Here is a 22,069-nt window from a genome sequence, read left to right on the forward strand (position 1 = left end):
CTATTGTAATTCACTCGAACATCTAAGGCGTCATAACCCGCGCATGCGCAAGCCGATTAGTCCGTAATAGCAACTCATGTAGTGGGTAGGGGGTACAGGGTAGAGGGTACAGGGTACAGGGTACAGGGTACAGGTACAGGGTACTAGAATCAGTTACATCACTGATTTGTATTTATAACAGTGAAAAAAAATCAAAGATTGGATCTGCTTTTTGATAATGATTTCCAGATTTTGGTGCCAAAGTATGATTATAATTTGTTTTGCCTTTCTCAAATTTTCTTTTAATTAGTTACCTCTCATATTGTTATTAAGATAGCGTGATTTGACTCTTTCCCTGACATTTCTTGAACAGGACATTTGGTGTTATGTTCTTTATTCCTGCTTTAGGTCTTTTCAATGCTCAGAACTAATAAACAAAAGAATTTCAGCTCTTGGAAATTTTCAAATTTCTTTATATTAATTACTAAAATGAATTTGATTTTGTTGTCCAGGTGTTCCAGATACTGAAGGCTCCCTTCAGTGGGTCCCAACCACTACTGAAGATGGAGGAGTTAGCTGATCAGAGACACGCCCCAATACGACAGATCTGTAAACTCTGTTATCACATACTCCGCCTCTCACAGCAAGACTATAGGAAAAATCAGGTAGGCTAGTACACAGCAAGACTATAGGAAAAATCAGGTAGGCTAGTACACAGCAAGACTATAGGAAAAATCAGGTAGGCTAGTACACAGCAAGACTATAGGAAAAATCAGGTAGGCTAGTACACAGCAAGACTATAGGAAAAATCAGGTAGTCTAGTACACAGCAAGACTATAGGAAAAATCAGGTAGGCTAGTACACAGCAAGACTATAGGAAAAATCAGGTAGGCTAGTACACAGCAAGACTATAGGAAAAATCAGGTAGGCTAGTACACAGCAAGACTATAGGAAAAATCAGGTAGGCTAGTACACAGCAAGACTATAGGAAAAATCAGGTAGGCTAGTACACAGCAAGACTATAGGAAAAATCAGGACTAGTACACAGCAAGACTATAGGAAAAATCAGGTAGGCTAGTACACAGCAAGACTATAGGAAAAATCAGGTAGGCTAGTACACAGCAAGACTATAGGAAAAATCAGGTAGGCTAGTACAAGCAAGACTATAAAAAATCAGGTAGTTAACACAGCAAGACTATAGGAAAAATCAGGTAGGCTAGTACACAGCAAGACTATAGGAAAAATCAGGTAGGCTAGTACACAGCAAGACTATAGGAAAAATCAGGTAGGCTAGTACACAGCAAGACTATAGGAAAAATCAGGTAGGCTAGTACACAGCAAGACTATAGGAAAAATCAGGTAGGTAGTACACAGCAAGACTATAGGAAAAATCAGGTAGGCTAGTACACAGCAAGACTATAGGAAAAATCAGGTAGGCTAGTACACAGCAAGACTATAGGAAAAATCAGGTAGGCTAGTACACAGCAAGACTATAGGAAAAATCAGGTAGGCTAGTACACAGCAAGACTATAGGAAAAATCAGGTAGGCTAGTACACAGCAAGACTATAGGAAAAATCAGGTAGGCTAAACACAGCAGGTAGGAAAAATCAGGTAGGCTAGTACACAGCAAGACTATAGGAAAAATCAGGTAGGCTAGTACACAGCAAGACTATAGGAAAAATCAGGTAGGCTAGTACACAACAAGTCTATAGGAAAAATCAGGTAGGCTAGTACACAGCAAGACTATAGGAAAAATCAGGTAGGCTAGTACACAGCAAGACTATAGGAAAAATCAGGTAGGCTAGTACACAGCAAGACTATAGGAAAAATCAGGTAGGCTAGTACACAGCAAGACTATAGGAAAAATCAGGTAGGCTAGTACACAGCAAGACTATAGGAAAAATCAGGTAGGCTAGTACACAGCAAGACTATAGGAAAAATCAGGTAGGCTAGTACACAGCAAGACTATAGCAAAAAATCAGGTAGGCTAGTACACAGCAAGACTATAGGAAAAATCAGGTAGGCTAGTACACAGCAAGACTATAGGAAAAATCAGGTAGGCTAGTACACAGCAAGACTATTGGAAAAATCAGGTAGGCTAGTACACAGCAAGACTAAAGGAAAAATCAGGTAGGCTAGTACACAGCAAGACTATAGAAAAAATCAGGTAGGCTAGTGTAGTGAGATAACACCATAAGTCACACTATTACATTAGGTAATAATTTTTAAGTATAACATTAACATTGCATTGAATGATTAGGCCAAATTGATAAAACATTATAGTTTCACAGAATTAATTTAAAACCGTTTTAAATGATCTGTCTGAAAAAAAATCTTACTACAAATTTAATCCTATCCAAACTTTTCATTGCATGTGTCATAAAATGACATTTCTTTTATATTGTACTCCTAGCAAAGTCAAACCTGTCTAAAAATATCACCCAAGGGACAATGAAAAATGATCTTTAAAGCCAACGTGTCTTTATACACTTGTCAAATTCTGCATAAATATGCCACATAGGACCCCGATTAAAGTGGTCTTAGTTAAAACAGGTGGCCTTTATATTTAGAGGTGATTGCTTAGGCAGATTTTGCTGCATATTACAAAAATTTGTATAGCTTATGATTAAAGACTTTTACTATATGTAATGTGTTTGACATGCTCAATTTTGTAATTATTTTGCAGTAAAAATTATTCAATTTTGTATTTTTACAGGAATATGTTGCAAAATACTTCGCATTTATGCAAAAACAGATTGGATATGATGTTTTAGCAGAGGAAACCATCACAGCTTTACTAAACAATAACAGGAAACTTCTGGAAAAACACATCACTAAGCAAGAGATTGTAACCTTTGTCAGCCTCGTTAGGAAAAACAAAAAACCAAGGTATAGTTTCTTTACATAACAAAATGTTCATCCATCAAATCTGTAAATATGCAGATTGCAAAATGGTGAGATATTTTAATTGTGAAATTATAATAAAAAAAATGTGACAGTATTATTCTAAGAGAAAAATATTATTTCATAAGGCGATATGAAGAATTAGGTGTTTTACGTATACCCTTGGGATCATATTGTGACCCTTGGGTAGAATATCCCTGTTGTTCATATCCACATATGAAAGAGTCTTGTATTAATGAAAGACTTTTTGTAATGAAAAAGGTATTCATTTGTAGGTTCCTCGACTACCAGTATGTGTTTTGTGTATCCTGACTTGATATTAACATTACTCTGTACATTTGTAGACGAACACATTGTATTAGTGTTATTTTGGACTTAAGAAGGCCCTATAGTGGCTGAATATATATTCCATAGAAATGATTTTGATTTTACTTTGAATTTATTTTGGCCTTTTATTTCGGATTATTAATATACTAGCTTTATACCGTTTTTACCTCATTATGGTACATTTGTAGGTTCCTCGACTACCTTTATGTATTGTGTGTGTCCAACAATCAGGCCATAGCAGCCACACAATATCTCATCTGTAACTGTCTTCTGAGTGAGGAGAACCAGGACATTCTTATCAAGACCAGGTACGAACAGCAATGATGACAACTTGACTCATACAATCTACACTTCGTCAATATAACTGTGGCAAGCTCCTAAAGATATGTGTAATAAAAACGACATGCACTTTTGTCAAAAACAATGTACAACCAAACCAATACTCATGACAATGTCATTCATATAAAATCTAGATATTTTCAATTCAGTTTTCATCTGGAATGTCTAACAGTGGTGACAAGGTCAACTCTCATGATGGCCAGCTTATTCCTATTCTCTCAAATTATTGAGTTTAATCTGAAAGCCTTTCAATTGAAAGTTTAATCTGAAAGCCAGTTTTAAAACAAAATTAATATTAAAAGTATCAGACATGGAATAATAGCTGTAATTACAAACATGAGGACGCTTTAGTGTCAGGTAATACTTCAAACATTTTTGTTGTGGGTCTTATGGATGTTGCATAGAAATTTAAGTGTTATCAAATTTTTTCAATTACTGTAGATTTGAAATGTTTTGTCGATACCATGCTGCTGTAAATAAACTTGCTAATCTTGCATTATCTATTTCTGATAACAATCAAAGGTCAAGAAGTGAAAAAGGGTAACAGTTTCCCATCTTGTTGGTGACGGAAATTCAAATATACATCGTGTACTGTCTTCACACTGTAAAAGCGAAAGAATTCACACACACATGTGCTTCAATGTTGGGAAAATATGTTAATGTGTTCGCTCATTACTAATACTTTTATGTTGGAAATTAATGGGACACCTAAAACAAGGAGGAATCCTAAGATTCATGGAATAGATAAAATTAATCACTGTCCTTTTGTACAATGGGAAAGCCTCTTGTAATTTTGAAACGGTAACAATGTCTGAGAATCTTTTGTATCCTACCAACAGATTGTTGTTATAATTATGTTTAAGTGTATTTTAGCAGATTTTCTGTATGACATTGATATCACAACTGTAGCAAAGGTACAAATTCATCATTATGCTATTTTGTTCATGGTCACTGTCACACTAAAATATAATAATTGATAAGAAGGATTAAATTCCTGAAATTGTATTTGAAGTCATGTATAAAACATTTTGATTGGTCAGACTTGAGAAGACACAGATGGAGGTTGAAATGGAGGTGGAGAACCCAGATGGAACCTCGGCTCCCGAGCCCATCGTTACTATCGAGGAAGTCGAGGAGGTTATGCTCATCTGGGATCTTGGTAAAAAGACCAAGAGTATACGGGAGCTGGCGGAGACTGCGGCAGAATCTCAGGGCCTCGGGGAGAGTTCCGAGGAACAAGACATCTTAGTCTATTATAGGTAATACAGGCTTGGTAAAGAAGTATCATAGATATTTAGTGAACAAAAGGACCCTTGTCTATATAGCGACCAAATATGCTCGTTCCACTGACACTTTAAACAAGTTATATTGTATTTCTGTCTTGATCATCGATTCTTCAAACTTTACAATTCATGTCAAGTTTTCAGTGTGAGAATCAGATTTTATCTCTTCTTTCTTCTTATTGAGGAAAAAACAAACACTGTTACATTTTAGGAAGGTGTTTTTGTTACAAATGCTCCACTGCCGACAGAGCATAAATGATATTCATCATTTGAACAATAATTGGTGTTTAATCATTTTAACTTGAATTAAAATTAGAAGCTCAAATTTTTCAATGGTGGTACACGTAATGGTGTAAAGTAAGTAACTTTTGTAACTGAAGAAAAATTCTAAATCGTCTCTGCTCCTGTTTTTGATGGTGAAAAAATACCATTTGTCAGCGGTGGAGCATCTTGCCATGGTGATGTAATTAGTCCTCCTTACCCTTGAATCAATGCATAAAATTAATGAAAACATAATTATGCAATTTCCACATGATTCTGTTATTGAATTGTATCTAGACGTAACAACTGATGTAAGATATTGTTGCAATCTTTGATTATTTTCTCTTTCAGACACCAACTAGATCTGTTTTCTCATATGTGTCTGGATAGGCAGTACATAGCTATTAATGCTCTCTCCAAAGAACTTGATATAGATCTGATTCTCAGGTAAGATACAACTCAATACAGGGGTTTCAAGATACCAAAATAATATGGGTAAAGTTTGAATAACTGTGGATTAGTCTCACCTTCCAGTAATTGTGACATTACTAAATCACTTAAAAAATGACATCACAATCACAGGAAAGTGGGACTCAAATCGTTTTTGGTATCTGATAGTGATGCATTAATAAAGAAACTTCAAAATCTGTTTCACTTTTTCACCATGAGTAAATCCAGATTCATTAGTCATAGCTGATTTAGATCCATTTCAATGTAATTATCCCTCATAAAACTCCACTCTAACACAGATATTGACCTATGATTCCAGTAATGACTTATATAATTATGATGATGATTCAAACTTCATGTTATCTGATTAATTTGATCAAATTTATAGAATTTTTATTGACAAATTTTTCACAAAACAGTTAGAAGTCATTTGACCAAAATTGGAAAACCTTAATTGACTGCAGAGGAATTTTGCTTTAAAGTATCATAAATCTGAAAAGTAATATTGAAATAGGAGTACATGTTTTTCCACAGAGAAGAAAACAAATAAAATAAGATAATCTTCTTCTGTTTACATAAATATATGTCTACTGTTTTCATAGTAACAGCATAGATGACTCTTTACAGGTGCGTGTCTGATGAGGTCTTGCCTTACGACCTACGAGCCTCGTTCTGTAGACTCATGTTACACATGCATGTAGACCGGGATCCTCAGGAAATCATCAAACCAGTCAAATACGCCCGTCTATGGTCCGAGATCCCCACACAGATTTCTATAGAGGAGTAAGTATTTCAACCAATCAAATATGCCCACTATGGTCCAAGATCCCCACACAAATCTCTGTGGGACACGGAGTTTCGGAGTGCAACCAATCAAGATTTAGACTAATACGAGCCTTGACGTCACACTTAAGTGGTGGTGTCCCGAAGATACATCCCCACACAGATTCTATAGACTTTGGACAGATAGTAATTTCAACCAATTACAAATATGCCGTCTATGGTCTGAGATCCCAGGAAAAAAATATTTTTCTTACACAAAATCAGGTCGCCAAAGAGATAGATTTCTATGGCGTCAAAAATTAGGAGTATCACACTGTTCAAAGGACCGATCGCTAAAATGTAGGTCACATGCCGTGTTAATCAAAAGATAGATTTCTAAATCGAGGTTTAATTTCTTAGGGTAAATATGACCTTCCAAACCATGTCCATCAAATATCTAAGGTTCATCACACCACACAGGTAAGATAGTGGGGTCATGGGGCCTGGGGCTTCCTTGGACACCCTTCCCATACAAATCTCTGTATAGAGGAGTAAGTATTCCAATGGTCACAGTCGGTCTGTCCTCTGGTCAGAATGCCCCACACAATTTGAGCTTCACTTACTAAGATACCATACGGATTTTCAGGGAGGAACTGGTTCGTATACAAAAACATGTACAAGTCATAAATAATATACTCTCTCCATGATAGAGTTGTGTGATTTTTTCAACCAAGCAGGTTAAATTGTATTGCCGTATTATTTCATAAATTCTAGGTATCGTGACTAGATTTCTGTTTAGAGGAGTAAACAGGCTTTGTGCACGGTCTAGTCTACTCACTGGTAAGTGTTTTGTTGATTAAAGCACATGGATCCAAATTATATGGGGACGCGGATGTAGTGCGTTGGTAGAAGGCGCAGGTATGTTTGGCTAGGCGATTGGGAGCCGTAGATCGTAAGTTTGAGGCTCAGATAGGGCATGAGTCTCAATAAATTGTCATCCTTTGTTAAATTGTGTTTCTTTGATATGTTATGTTATAGAAATATTTTTTTTACTTATTTAGTTCAATGTAGTGTCATTCTAACGAGATATCCAATTATACTCTTGTAAACCATTAAATTAATGGTCATATTATAATAGTTTGTGATACCAGGAGACAATATAAATCACCACACCAGAATAATCTGAAAATGATGATGAGGTTGATGAAGAATGTGTCTAACATTTCAGATATGATCATAATGCATGGGACGCTGAGAAGTAGGTAGCATGGACAGACACATGCTCCAACCATAATTGACTTCACTCCTTTTGACGAAAATTTCACGAGATATAATGCTACTTCTTATTGAGATGTATGATTTCCTTTAGAGTAACAGTGGATTGTAAAGAGATATTTCATTGCATGGTGATTTTGATAATAATATTGATTTTATTATTGTCTCAATTTTAACTGGTTGTAATCTAGATTGTAAGAATTAGATTTTGTTATGATTCTTTGAAATTATACATCTCATATATAATAGGTATGCAATTTATCTCTCCACACTTATCAGTTCCTAGCAATGAGCCCGGCTGTAACATAACACTAAAATGTAATATGCAAGTTCTTGTATATTAAATCTTCTTTTATTAAAACCACAGACAGTTGCTTTGGGAAGATTGGAATCCAGCTTTATAAATTAAAATTAATTGATATAAGGTATTTCAAATAAAAACATGTTTTCTTTTCGTTTGGTTGACTCAATATTTGTCCACAACAAAATGAGAATGAAAAACAAGAGCTTAAACAAGAAAAAAGTTAAATCAACCCATTCAAAACTCTTTTTCCCAAGCTAGATTTACAAAGAGTCACCATTGACTGTCATTTCTATGATAACTGATCTTCTTTCCGACATATTGTGTACCTTTTCCACGATTGAACTAATTAAAATCTGTGCCATTTTAAACCTTAATTGTACTGAAGCTAAAAATTCTATCTAGTTCTAATAAAACACTTCTCTATAAAGATATTTCTTTGGGATGTCTTTTATCAAGAAACTTAGATCATAAGTTTATGAGAGAAAGTTTAATGAAGTTAAGTTAATGTTTTACCTGTCTTTGTGTGTTCCCTTGTTATTATTGAACAAAAGAAACACTAGCTGTTTTAGTGTTTAGAATGTTCAGTGGATGATAGACTTTGATAAATGAATTGTGATGACCTGGTTTGTTTGTGGTGATTCCTCTTTAATCACTAACTAGTCATAAATACCTGTTTTATTGATCATCTGACCTGAAGTCATTGTACTTTATCCGGTGTCGCCGCCGCATGTGTTAAATAGACAAAAGTCTGTAAACAACTTCTTGACAATAACCACGACATCTAAAGACCTGATATTAGTCCTGTATCATATGCTTGGGTGAATAGCTACCAACTTTGTTCAAATGAATGACCTTGACTTCCATTTAGGGTCAAAGAGGTCAAATTGGCTGAAATCTAGAACGGACGTCTCTGTCAATAATTGGTTGGTGTTGAGATCCAAAAATGAGCTTGTAACATTCTGTGATGAAGGGCTACCTTACTTTTAAGGTCACAGAGATCTAGTAGGTGAAAATTTTCGAAACAACTTTTCAATAAGTGTGTAAGCCAGAGAGAGAAAAACAAAAAAAACTGCTCCTTGTTTACCAAAATTGCAAGGCTACAGTTGCACTGTTTGCTTTTGCTTTTCTCAACTTTTATTTCTATTTGTCTAGTTACGAGTCTAACATAGGAAAGGATCCTGAGAAAGAGAAAGTGAAGCCTCGGTTCTCCCGTACCATCCTGTTTGTGGAGGACTACTTGTGTAATGTTGTAAGCCAAGAAGGTGCCTTTGTGGACAGGAAACAAAACAAACTCACATTTGAAGTAAGTGATTATTTTTATCAATTCCTTAAGTACATTTGATGAAACTTTCAGGGCGCAGTTTTATCACCACTCCTTTTAAAACTCTTAGGAATTTCTTAACATTCATATAAAAGCAATACAGAATTAAAAAGGAAAAAATATGTCAAGGAATTCCTTAAAACTAGGAATGTTGATGAAATTGGGCCCAGGATTCATCTGCCTTGACCTTTTGATTAGTATGCCCCCTATGGGATAAAGTGGGAAGGGGCTGCTGTGTTGCCCCTCTCTGTCTAGTTCAGTATCCCAGTCACCTTTTCATATGGATGCAGGATGTATACCGGTGCATTTATGTCATACAGACAATTCAAGTTATTTTAATATTTGACAGTGATATTAGCTTTTAGAACTATATCTTTATGTGTTCATTTAGTTAAACTCATTCTCCTGAAATGACTATCACCCATGTGGCCAAGTAGGCTTCGATTTCTTGGAACAAATGTGCAGATTTCTGTCAAAAGAGTTTTTCTCCTTATGTAACATACATAAAAAAATTGACTTAGTTTGTTTCAAGACATTGGGGTCGGGGCATTAAAAAATCATAGCTTTTTGCCATTCTATTTGAATGATTAGAGGATGCACATGTTTTTGATGTTCATATTAATCACCAACAACATAATAACTAACTTCTATATTACTCTTTTAGGTGGTGAATCTGGCCAAGCAGCTTATCTACTTTGGGTTTTACTCATTCAGTAATCTTCTACGTCTGACCAAAACGCTCCTCAACATCCTCGACTTCGCACCAGAGAAGGAGATTCATGGTGTGGGGAAAGTGAGACAACCTGTCTCTCTTAGTGACCATGGTAACCAATCACATTGTCTACATTGATTCATGTTTATAAATTAAAATAATTAAATGTAATATTTTATATATTATCTTTAGAGTTGTCCATATGACAAAGAATCGCAATTTAACTCTTCTTACATTCAAGGATTATTAATTAGTTCATTCACAAATTATATATTGCTCATTTTAAAAGCTATTATCATAATAATTATATGTAAAATATACAGATATATGTTTGCTAAGTTATGTTATTGTATTGAGTAGGTATTGATGTTTGCTAAGTTATGTTATTGTATTGAGTAGGTGGTGATGTTTGCTAAGTTATGTTATTGTATTGAGTAGGTACTGATGTTTGCTAAGTTATGTTATTGTATTGAGTAGGTACTGATGTTTGTTAAGTTATGTTATTGTATTGAGTAGGTACTGATGTTTGCTAAGTTATGTTATTGTATTGAGTAGGTGATGATGTTTACTAAGTTATGTTATTGTATTGAGTAGGTGGTGATGTTTGCTAAGTTATGTTATTGTATTGAGTAGGTACTGATGTTTGCTAAGTTATGTTATTGTATTGAGTAGGTACTGATGTTTGCTAAGTTATGTTATTGTATTGAGTAGGTACTGATGTTTGCTAAGTTATGTTATTGTATTGAGTAGGTACTGATGTTTGCTAAGTTATGTTATTGTATTGAGTAGGTGGTGATGTTTGCTAAGTTATGTTATTGTATTGAGTATTGTACTGATGTTTGCTAAGTTATGTTATTGTATTGAGTAGGTACTGATGTTTGCTAAGTTATGTTATTGTATTGAGTAGGTACTGATGTTTGCTAAGTTATGTTATTGTATTGAGTAGGTACTGATGTTTGCTAAGTTATGTTATTGTATTGAGTAGGTACTGATGTTTGCTAAGTTATGTTTATTGTATTGATGTTGTAGTTATTTATTGTATTGAGTGGTGATGTTTGCTAAGTTATGTTATTGTATTGAGTAGGTACTGATGTTTGATAAGTTATGTTATTGTATTGAGTAGGTACTGATGTTTGTTAAGTTATGTTATTGTATTGAGTAGGTACTGATGTTTGCTAAGTTATGTTATTGTATTGAGTAGGTACTGATGTTTGCTAAGTTATGTTATTGTATTGAGTAGGTACTGATGTTTGCTAAGTTATGTTATTGTATTGAGTAGGGTATGATGTTTGCTAAGTTATGTTATTGTATTGAGTAGGTACTGATGTTTGCTAAGTTATGTTATTGTATTGAGTAGGTATGATGTTTGCTAAGTTATGTTATTGTATTGAGTAGGTACTGATGTTTGCTAAGTTATGTTATTGTATTGAGTAGGTGGTGATGTTTGCTAAGTTATGTTATTGTATTGAGTAGGTACTGATGTTTGCTAAGTTATGTTATTGTATTGAGTAGGTACTGATGTTTGCTAAGTTATGTTATTGTATTGAGTAGGTGGTGATGTTTGCTAAGTTATGTTATTGTATTGAGTAGGTACTGATGTTTGCTAAGTTATGTTATTGTATTGAGTAGGTACTGATGTTTGCTAAGTTATGTTATTGTATTGAGTAGGTACTGATGTTTGCTAAGTTATGTTATTGTATTGAGTAGGTACTGATGTTTGCTAAGTTATGTTATTGTATTGAGTAGGTGGTGATGTTTGCTAAGTTATGTTATTGTATTGAGTAGGTACTGATGTTTTGCTAAGTTATGTTATTGTATTGAGTAGGTACTGATGTTTGCTAAGTTATGTTATTGTATTGAGTAGGTACTGATGTTTGCTAAGTTATGTTATTGTATTGAGTAGGTGGTGATGTTTGCTAAGTTATGTATTGTATTGAGTAGGTTGATGTTTGCTAAGTTATGTTATTGTATTGAGTAGTACTGATGTTTGCTAAGTTATGTTATTGTATTGAGTAGGTACTGATGTTTGCTAAGTTATGTTATTGTATTGAGTAGGTACTGATGTTTGCTAAGTTATGTTATTGTATTGAGTAGGTACTGATGTTTGCTAAGTTATGTTATTGTATTGAGTAGGTACTGATGTTTGCTAAGTTATGTTATTGTATTGAGTAGGTACTGATGTTTGCTAAGTTATGTTATTGTATTGAGTAGGTACTGATGTTTGCTAAGTTATGTTATTGTATTGAGTAGGTACTGATGTTTGCTAAGTTATGTTATTGTATTGAGTAGGTGGTGATGTTTGCTAAGTTATGTTATTGTATTGAGTAGGTGGTGATGTTTGCTAAGTTATGTTATTGTATTGAGTAGGTACTGATGTTTGCTAAGTTATGTTATTGTATTGAGTAGGTACTGATGTTTGCTAAGTTATGTTATTGTATTGAGTAGGTACTGATGTTTGCTAAGTTATGTTATTGTATTGAGTAGGTACTGATGTTTGCTAAGTTATGTTATTGTATTGAGTAGGTGGTGATGTTTTGCTAAGTTATGTTATTGTATTGAGTAGGTACTGATGTTTGCTTAAGTTATGTTATTGTATTGAGTAGGTACTGATGTTTGCTAAGTTATGTTATTGTATTGAGTAGGTACTGATGTTTGCTAAGTTATGTTATTGTATTGAGTAGGTACTGATGTTTGCTAAGTTATGTTATTGTATTGAGTAGGTGCTGATGTTTGCTAAGTTATGTTATTGTATTGAGTAGGTACTGATGTTTGCTAAGTTATGTTATTGTATTGAGTAGGTACTGATGTTTGCTAAGTTATGTTATTGTATTGAGTAGGTACTGATGTTTGCTAAGTTATGTTATTGTATTGAGTAGGTACTGATGTTTGCTAAGTTATGTTATTGTATTGAGTAGGTACTGATGTTTGCTAAGTTATGTTATTGTATTGAGTAGGTACTGATGTTTGCTAAGTTATGTTATTGTATTGAGTAGGTACTGATGTTTGCTAAGTTATGTTATTGTATTGAGTAGGTACTGATGTTTGCTAAGTTATGTTATTGTATTGAGTAGGTACTGATGTTTGTTAAGTTATGTTATTGTATTGAGTAGGTACTGATGTTTGCTAAGTTATGTTATTGTATTGAGTAGGTACTGATGTTTGCTAAGTTATGTTATTGTATTGAGTAGGTACTGATGTTTGCTAAGTTATGTTATTGTATTGAGTAGGTACTGATGTTTGCTAAGTTATGTTATTGTATTGAGTAGGTGGTGATGTTTGCTAAGTTATGTTATTGTATTGAGTAGGTACTGATGTTTGCTAAGTTATGTTATTGTATTGAGTAGGTACTGATGTTTGCTAAGTTATGTTATTGTATTGAGTAGGTACTGATGTTTGCTAAGTTATGTTATTGTATTGAGTAGGTACTGATGTTTGCTAAGTTATGTTATTGTATTGAGTAGGTGGTGATGTTTGCTAAGTTATGTTATTGTATTGAGTAGGTACTGATGTTTGCTAAGTTATGTTATTGTATTGAGTAGGTACTGATGTTTGCTAAGTTATGTTATTGTATTGAGTAGGTGGTGATGTTTGCTAAGTTATGTTATTGTATTGAGTAGGTGGTGATGTTTGCTAAGTTATGTTATTGTATTGAGTAGGTGGTGATGTTTGCTAAGTTATGTTATTGTATTGAGTAGGTACTGATGTTTGCTAAGTTATGTTATTGTATTGAGTAGGTACTGATGTTTGCTAAGTTATGTTATTGTATTGAGTAGGTACTGATGTTTGCTAAGTTATGTTATTGTATTGAGTAGGTGGTGATGTTTGCTAAGTTATGTTATTGTATTGAGTAGGTACTGATGTTTGCTAAGTTATGTTATTGTATTGAGTAGGTACTGATGTTTGCTAAGTTATGTTATTGTATTGAGTAGGTACTGATGTTTGCTAAGTTATGTTATTGTATTGAGTAGGTACTGATGTTTGCTAAGTTATGTTATTGTATTGAGTAGGTACTGATGTTTGCTAAGTTATGTTATTGTATTGAGTAGGTACTGATGTTTGCTAAGTTATGTTATTGTATTGAGTAGGTACTGATGTTTGCTAAGTTATGTTATTGTATTGAGTAGGTACTGATGTTTGCTAAGTTATGTTATTGTATTGAGTAGGTACTGATGTTTGCTAAGTTATGTTATTGTATTGAGTAGGTACTGATGTTTGCTAAGTTATGTTATTGTATTGAGTAGGTACTGATGTTTGCTAAGTTATGTTATTGTATTGAGTAGGTACTGATGTTTGCTAAGTTATGTTATTGTATTGAGTAGGTACTGATGTTTGCTAAGTTATGTTATTGTATTGAGTAGGTTATGATGTTTGTTAAGTTATGTTATTGTATTGAGTAGTGGTGTAGTATGATGTTTGCTAAGTTATGTTATTGTATTGAGTAGGTGGTGATGTTTGCTAAGTTATGTTATTGTATTGAGTAGGTACTGATGTTTGCTAAGTTATGTTATTGTATTGAGTAGGTACTGATGTTTGCTAAGTTATGTTATTGTATTGAGTAGGTACTGATGTTTGCTAAGTTATGTTATTGTATTGAGTAGGTGATGATGTTTGCTAAGTTATGTTATTGTATTGAGTAGGTGATGATGTTTGCTAAGTTATGTTATTGTATTGAGTAGGTACTGATGTTTGCTAAGTTATGTTATTGTATTGAGTAGGTACTGATGTTTGCTAAGTTATGTTATTGTATTGAGTAGGTGGTGATGTTTGCTAAGTTATGTTATTGTATTGAGTAGGTACTGATGTTTGCTAAGTTATGTTATTGTATTGAGTAGGTACTGATGTTTGCTAAGTTATGTTATTGTATTGAGTAGGTACTGATGTTTGCTAAGTTATGTTATTGTATTGAGTAGGTATGATGTTTGCTAAGTTATGTTATTGTATTGAGTAGGTACTGATGTTTGCTAAGTTATGTTATTGTATTGAGTAGGTGGTGATGTTTGCTAAGTTATGTTATTGTATTGAGTAGGTACTGATGTTTGCTAAGTTATGTTATTGTATTGAGTAGGTACTGATGTTTGCTAAGTTATGTTATTGTATTGAGTAGGTACTGATGTTTGCTAAGTTATGTTATTGTATTGAGTAGGTACTGATGTTTGCTAAGTTATGTTATTGTATTGAGTAGGTACTGATGTTTGCTAAGTTATGTTATTGTATTGAGTAGGTACTGATGTTTGCTAAGTTATGTTATTGTATTGAGTAGGTACTGATGTTTGCTAAGTTATTGTTATTGTATTGAGTAGGTACTGATGTTTGCTAAGTTATGTTATTGTATTGAGTAAGTACTGATGTTTGCTAAGTTATGTTATTGTATTGAGTAGGTACTGATGTTTGCTAAGTTATGTTATTGTATTGAGTAGGTACTGATGTTTGCTAAGTTATGTTATTGTATTGAGTAGGTACTGATGTTTGCTAAGTTATGTTATTGTATTGAGTAGGTACTGATGTTTGCTAAGTTATGTTATTGTATTGAGTAGGTACTGATGTTTGCTAAGTTATGTTATTGTATTGAGTAGGTACTGATGTTTGCTAAGTTATGTTATTGTATTGAGTAGGTACTGATGTTTGCTAAGTTATGTTATTGTATTGAGTAGGTATGATGTTTGCTAAGTTATGTTATTGTATTGAGTAGGTACTGATGTTTGCTAAGTTATGTTATTGTATTGAGTAGGTACTGATGTTTGCTAAGTTATGTTATTGTATTGAGTAGGTCTGATGTTTGCTAAGTTATGTTATTGTATTGAGTAGGTACTGATGTTTGTTAAGTTATGTTATTGTATTGAGTAGGTGGTGATGTTTGCTAAGTTATGTTATTGTATTGAGTAGGTACTGATGTTTGCTAAGTTATGTTATTGTATTGAGTAGGTGGTGATGTTTGCTAAGTTATGTTATTGTATTGAGTAGGTACTGATGTTTGCTAAGTTATGTTATTGTATTGAGTAGGTACTGATGTTTGCTAAGTTATGTTATTGTATTGAGTAGGTACTGATGTTTGCTAAGTTATGTTATTGTATTGAGTAGGTACTGATGTTTGCTAAGTTATGTTATTGTATTGAGTAGGTACTGATGTTTGCTAAGTTATGTTATTGTATTGAGTAGGTACTGATGTTTGCTAAGTTATGTTATTGTATTGAGTAGGTGGTGATGTTTGCTAAGTTATGTTATTGTATTGAGTAGGTATGATGTTTGCTAAGTTATGTTATTGTATTGAGTAGGTACTGATGTTTGCTAAGTTATGTTATTGTATTGAGTAGGTGGTGATGTTTGCTAAGTTATGTTATTGTATTGAGTAGGTACTGATGTTTGCTAAGTTATGTTATTGTATTGAGTAGGTACTGATGTTTGCTAAGTTATGTTATTGTATTGAGTAGGTGGTGATGTTTGCTAAGTTATGTTATTGTATTGAGTAGGTACTGATGTTTGCTAAGTTATGTTATTGTATTGAGTAGGTACTGATGTTTGCTAAGTTATGTTATTGTATTGAGTAGGTACTGATGTTTGCTAAGTTATGTTATTGTATTGAGTAGGTGGTGATGTTTGCTAAGTTATGTTATTGTATTGAGTAGGTACTGATGTTTGCTAAGTTATGTTATTGTATTGAGTAGGTACTGATGTTTGCTAAGTTATGTTATTGTATTGAGTAGGTGTGATGTTTGCTAAGTTATGTTATTGTATTGAGTAGGTACTGATGTTTGCTAAGTTATGTTATTGTATTGAGTAGGTGGTGATGTTTGCTAAGTTATGTTATTGTATTGAGTAGGTACTGATGTTTGCTAAGTTATGTTATTGTATTGAGTAGGTACTGATGTTTGCTAAGTTATGTTATTGTATTGAGTAGGTACTGATGTTTGCTAAGTTATGTTATTGTATTGAGTAGGTACTGATGTTTGCTAAGTTATGTTATTGTATTGAGTAGGTACTGATGTTTGCTAAGTTATGTTATTGTATTGAGTAGGTACTGATGTTTGCTAAGTTATGTTATTGTATTGAGTAGGTACTGATGTTTGCTAAGTTATGTTATTGTATTGAGTAGGTACTGATGTTTGCTAAGTTATGTTATTGTATTGAGTAGGTACTGATGTTTGCTAAGTTATGTTATTGTATTGAGTAGGTACTGATGTTTGCTAAGTTATGTTATTGTATTGAGTAGGTACTGATGTTTGCTAAGTTATGTTATTGTATTGAGTAGGTGGTGATGTTTGCTAAGTTATGTTATTGTATTGAGTAGGTACTGATGTTTGCTAAGTTATGTTATTGTATTGAGTAGGTACTGATGTTTGCTAAGTTATGTTATTGTATTGAGTAGGTACTGATGTTTGCTAAGTTATGTTATTGTATTGAGTAGGTGGTGATGTTTGCTAAGTTATGTTATTGTATTGAGTAGGTACTGATGTTTGCTAAGTTATGTTATTGTATTGAGTAGGTGGTGATGTTTGCTAAGTTATGTTATTGTATTGAGTAGGTACTGATGTTTGTAAGTTATGTTATTGTATTGAGTAGGTACTGATGTTTGCTAAGTTATGTTATTGTATTGAGTAGGTACTGATGTTTGCTAAGTTATGTTATTGTATTGAGTAGGTACTGATGTTTGCTAAGTTATGTTATTGTATTGAGTAGGTACTGATGTTTGCTAAGTTATGTATGTTATTGTATTGAGTATGTTATGTATGAGTGGTCTGATGTTTGCTAAGTTATGTTATTGTATTGAGTAGGTACTGATGTTTGCTAAGTTATGTTATTGTATTGAGTAGGTACTGATGTTTGCTAAGTTATGTTATTGTATTGAGTAGGTACTGATGTTTGCTAAGTTATGTTATTGTATTGAGTAGGTGATGATGTTTGCTAAGTTATGTTATTGTATTGAGTAGGTACTGATGTTTGCTAAGTTATGTTATTGTATTGAGTAGGTACTGATGTTTGCTAAGTTATGTTATTGTATTGAGTAGGTACTGATGTTTGCTAAGTTATGTTATTGTATTGAGTAGGTGGTGATGTTTGCTAAGTTATGTTATTGTATTGAGTAGGTACTGATGTTTGCTAAGTTATGTTATTGTATTGAGTAGGTACTGATGTTTGCTAAGTTATGTTATTGTATTGAGTAGGTACTGATGTTTGCTAAGTTATGTTATTGTATTGAGTAGGTACTGATGTTTGCTAAGTTATGTTATTGTATTGAGTAGGTACTGATGTTTGCTAAGTTATGTTATTGTATTGAGTAGGTACTGATGTTTGCTAAGTTATGTTATTGTATTGAGTAGGTACTGATGTTTGCTAAGTTATGTTATTGTATTGAGTAGGTACTGATGTTTGCTAAGTTATGTTATTGTATTGAGTAGGTACTGATGTTTGCTAAGTTATGTTATTGTATTGAGTAGGTACTGATGTTTACTAAGTTATGTTATTGTATTGAGTAGGTACTGATGTTTGCTAAGTTATGTTATTGTATTGAGTAGGTACTGATGTTTGCTAAGTTATGTTATTGTATTGAGTAGGTACTGATGTTTGCTAAGTTATGTTATTGTATTGAGTAGGTACTGATGTTTGCTAAGTTATGTTATTGTATTGAGTAGGTACTGATGTTTGCTAAGTTATGTTATTGTATTGAGTAGGTACTGATGTTTGCTAAGTTATGTTATTGTATTGAGTAGGTACTGATGTTTGCTAAGTTATGTTATTGTATTGAGTAGGTACTGATGTTTGCTAAGTTATGTTATTGTATTGAGTAGGTACTGATGTTTGCTAAGTTATGTTATTGTATTGAGTAGGTACTGATGTTTGCTAAGTTATGTTATTGTATTGAGTAGGTACTGATGTTTGATAAGTTATGTTATTGTATTGAGTAGGTACTGATGTTTGTTAAGTTATGTTATTGTATTGAGTAGGTACTGATGTTTGATAAGTTATGTTATTGTATTGAGTAGGTACTGATGTTTGATAAGTTATGTTATTGTATTGAGTAGGTACTGATGTTTGCTATGTTATGTTATTGTATTGAGTAGGTACTGTTGTTTGCTAAGTTATGTTATTGTATTGAGTAAGTACTGATGTTTGCTAAGTTATGTTATTGTATTGAGTAAGTACTGATGTTTGCTAAGTTATGTTATTGTATTGAGTAGGTACTGATGTTTGATAAGTTATGTTATTGTATTGAGTAGGTACTGATGTTTGCTAAGTTATGTTATTGTATTGAGTAGGTACTGATGTTTGCTAAGTTATGTTATTGTATTGAGTAGGTACTGATGTTTGCTAAGTTATGTTATTGTATTGAGTAGGTACTGATGTTTGCTAAGTTATGTTATTGTATTGAGTAAGTACTGATGTTTGCTAAGTTATGTTATTGTATTGAGTAGGTGGTGATGTTTGCTAAGTTATGTTATTGTATTGAGTAGGTACTGATGTTTGCTAAGTTATGTTATTGTATTGAGTAGGTACTGATGTTTGCTAAGTTATGTTATTGTATTGAGTAGGTGATGATGTTTGCTAAGTTATGTTATTGTATTGAGTAGGTACTGATGTTTGCTAAGTTATGTTATTGTATTGAGTAGGTACTGATGTTTGCTAAGTTATGTTATTGTGTATTGAGTAGGTTGATGTTTGCTAAGTTATGTTATTGTATTGAGTAGGTACTGATGTTTGCTAAGTTATGTTATTGTATTGAGTATGTTATTGTATTGAGTAGGTACTGATGTTTGCTAAGTTATGTTATTGTATTGAGTAGGTACTGATGTTTGCTAAGTTATGTTATTGTATTGAGTAGGTACTGATGTTTGCTAAGTTATGTTATTGTATTGAGTAGGTACTGATGTTTGCTAAGTTATGTTATTGTATTGAGTAGGTGGTGATGTTTGCTAAGTTATGTTATTGTATTGAGTAGGTACTGATGTTTGCTAAGTTATGTTATTGTATTGAGTAGGTACTGATGTTTGCTAAGTTATGTTATTGTATTGAGTAGGTACTGATGTTTGCTAAGTTATGTTATTGTATTGAGTAGGTACTGATGTTTGCTAAGTTATGTTATTGTATTGAGTAGGTACTGATGTTTGCTAAGTTATGTTATTGTATTGAGTAGGTACTGATGTTTGCTAAGTTATGTTATTGTATTGAGTAGGTACTGATGTTTGCTAAGTTATGTTATTGTATTGAGTAGGTACTGATGTTTGCTAAGTTATGTTATTGTATTGAGTAGGTACTGATGTTTGCTAAGTTATGTTATTGTATTGAGTAGGTGGTGATGTTTGCTAAGTTATGTTATTGTATTGAGTAGGTACTGATGTTTGCTAAGTTATGTTATTGTATTGAGTAGGTACTGATGTTTGCTAAGTTATGTTATTGTATTGAGTAGGTACTGATGTTTGCTAAGTTATGTTATTGTATTGAGTAGGTACTGATGTTTGCTAAGTTATGTTATTGTATTGAGTAGGTACTGATGTTTGCTAAGTTATGTTATTGTATTGAGTAGGTACTGATGTTTGCTAAGTTATGTTATTGTATTGAGTAGGTACTGATGTTTGCTAAGTTATGTTATTGTATTGAGTAGGTACTGATGTTTGCTAAGTTATGTTATTGTATTGAGTAGGTACTGATGTTTGCTAAGTTATGTTATTGTATTGAGTAGGTACTGATGTTTGCTAAGTTATGTTATTGTATTGAGTAGGTGGTGATGTTTGCTAAGTTATGTTATTGTATTGAGTAGGTACTGATGTTTGCTAAGTTATGTTATTGTATTGAGTAGGTACTGATGTTTGCTAAGTTATGTTATTGTATTGAGTAGGTACTGATGTTTGCTAAGTTATGTTATTGTATTGAGTAGGTACTGATGTTTGATAAGTTATGTTATTGTATTGAGTAAGTACTGATGTTTGCTAAGTTATGTTATTGTATTGAGTAGGTACTGATGTTTGCTAAGTTATGTTATTGTATTGAGTAGGTACTGATGTTTGCTAAGTTATGTTATTGTATTGAGTAGGTACTGATGTTTGCTAAGTTATGTTATTGTATTGAGTAGGTACTGATGTTTGCTAAGTTATGTTATTGTATTGAGTAGGTACTGATGTTTGCTAAGTTATGTTATTGTATTGAGTAGGTACTGATGTTTGCTAAGTTATGTTATTGTATTGAGTAAGTACTGATGTTTGCTAAGTTATGTTATTGTATTGAGTAGGTGGTGATGTTTGCTAAGTTATGTTATTGTATTGAGTAGGTACTGATGTTTGCTAAGTTATGTTATTGTATTGAGTAGGTACTGATGTTTGCTAAGTTATGTTATTGTATTGAGTAGGTACTGATGTTTGCTAAGTTATGTTATTGTATTGAGTAGTATGATGTTTGCTAAGTTATGTTATTGTATTGAGTAGGTACTGATGTTTGCTAAGTTATGTTATTGTATTGAGTAGGTACTGATGTTTGCTAAGTTATGTTATTGTATTGAGTAGGTACTGATGTTTGCTAAGTTATGTTATTGTATTGAGTAGGTACTGATGTTTGCTAAGTTATGTTATTGTATTGAGTAGGTACTGATGTTTGCTAAGTTATGTTATTGTATTGAGTAGGTACTGATGTTTGCTAAGTTATGTTATTGTATTGAGTAAGTACTGATGTTTGCTAAGTTATGTTATTGTATTGAGTAGGTACTGATGTTTGCTAAGTTATGTTATTGTATTGAGTAAGTACTGATGTTTGCTAAGTTATGTTATTGTATTGAGTAAGTACTGATGTTTGCTAAGTTATGTTATTGTATTGAGTAGGTACTGATGTTTGCTAAGTTATGTTATTGTATTGAGTAAGTACTGATGTTTGCTAAGTTATGTTATTGTATTGAGTAGGTACTGATGTTTGCTAAGTTATGTTATTGTATTGAGTAGGTACTGATGTTTGCTAAGTTATGTTATTGTATTGAGTAGGTACTGATGTTTGCTAAGTTATGTTATTGTATTGAGTAGGTACTGATGTTTGCTAAGTTATGTTATTGTATTGAGTAAGTACTGATGTTTGCTAAGTTATGTTATTGTATTGAGTAAGTACTGATGTTTGCTAAGTTATGTTATTGTATTGAGTAGGTACTGATGTTTGCTAAGTTATGTTATTGTATTGAGTA

General features: G+C 32.8%; 1 protein-coding gene across 1 annotated transcript in view; it reads left to right on the forward strand.

The window, feature by feature from the left end:
- The window catches only part of LOC138336069 (inositol 1,4,5-trisphosphate receptor-like), a 125,749-nt gene that overhangs the window by 54,249 nt on the left and 49,431 nt on the right, over nt 1-22,069 (forward strand). Inside the window, exons 14-21 of the mRNA XM_069285354.1 lie at nt 492-644; nt 2,697-2,869; nt 3,400-3,519; nt 4,591-4,809; nt 5,446-5,541; nt 6,172-6,327; nt 9,038-9,188; nt 9,871-10,030. Of these exons, the coding sequence (XP_069141455.1) occupies nt 492-644; nt 2,697-2,869; nt 3,400-3,519; nt 4,591-4,809; nt 5,446-5,541; nt 6,172-6,327; nt 9,038-9,188; nt 9,871-10,030 (1,228 nt within the window). The remainder of the gene's footprint in view (nt 1-491; nt 645-2,696; nt 2,870-3,399; nt 3,520-4,590; nt 4,810-5,445; nt 5,542-6,171; nt 6,328-9,037; nt 9,189-9,870; nt 10,031-22,069) is intronic.

This window comes from Argopecten irradians, chromosome 12, assembly GCF_041381155.1.
Source record: "Argopecten irradians isolate NY chromosome 12, Ai_NY, whole genome shotgun sequence".
Lineage (NCBI taxonomy): Eukaryota > Metazoa > Mollusca > Bivalvia > Pectinida > Pectinidae > Argopecten > Argopecten irradians.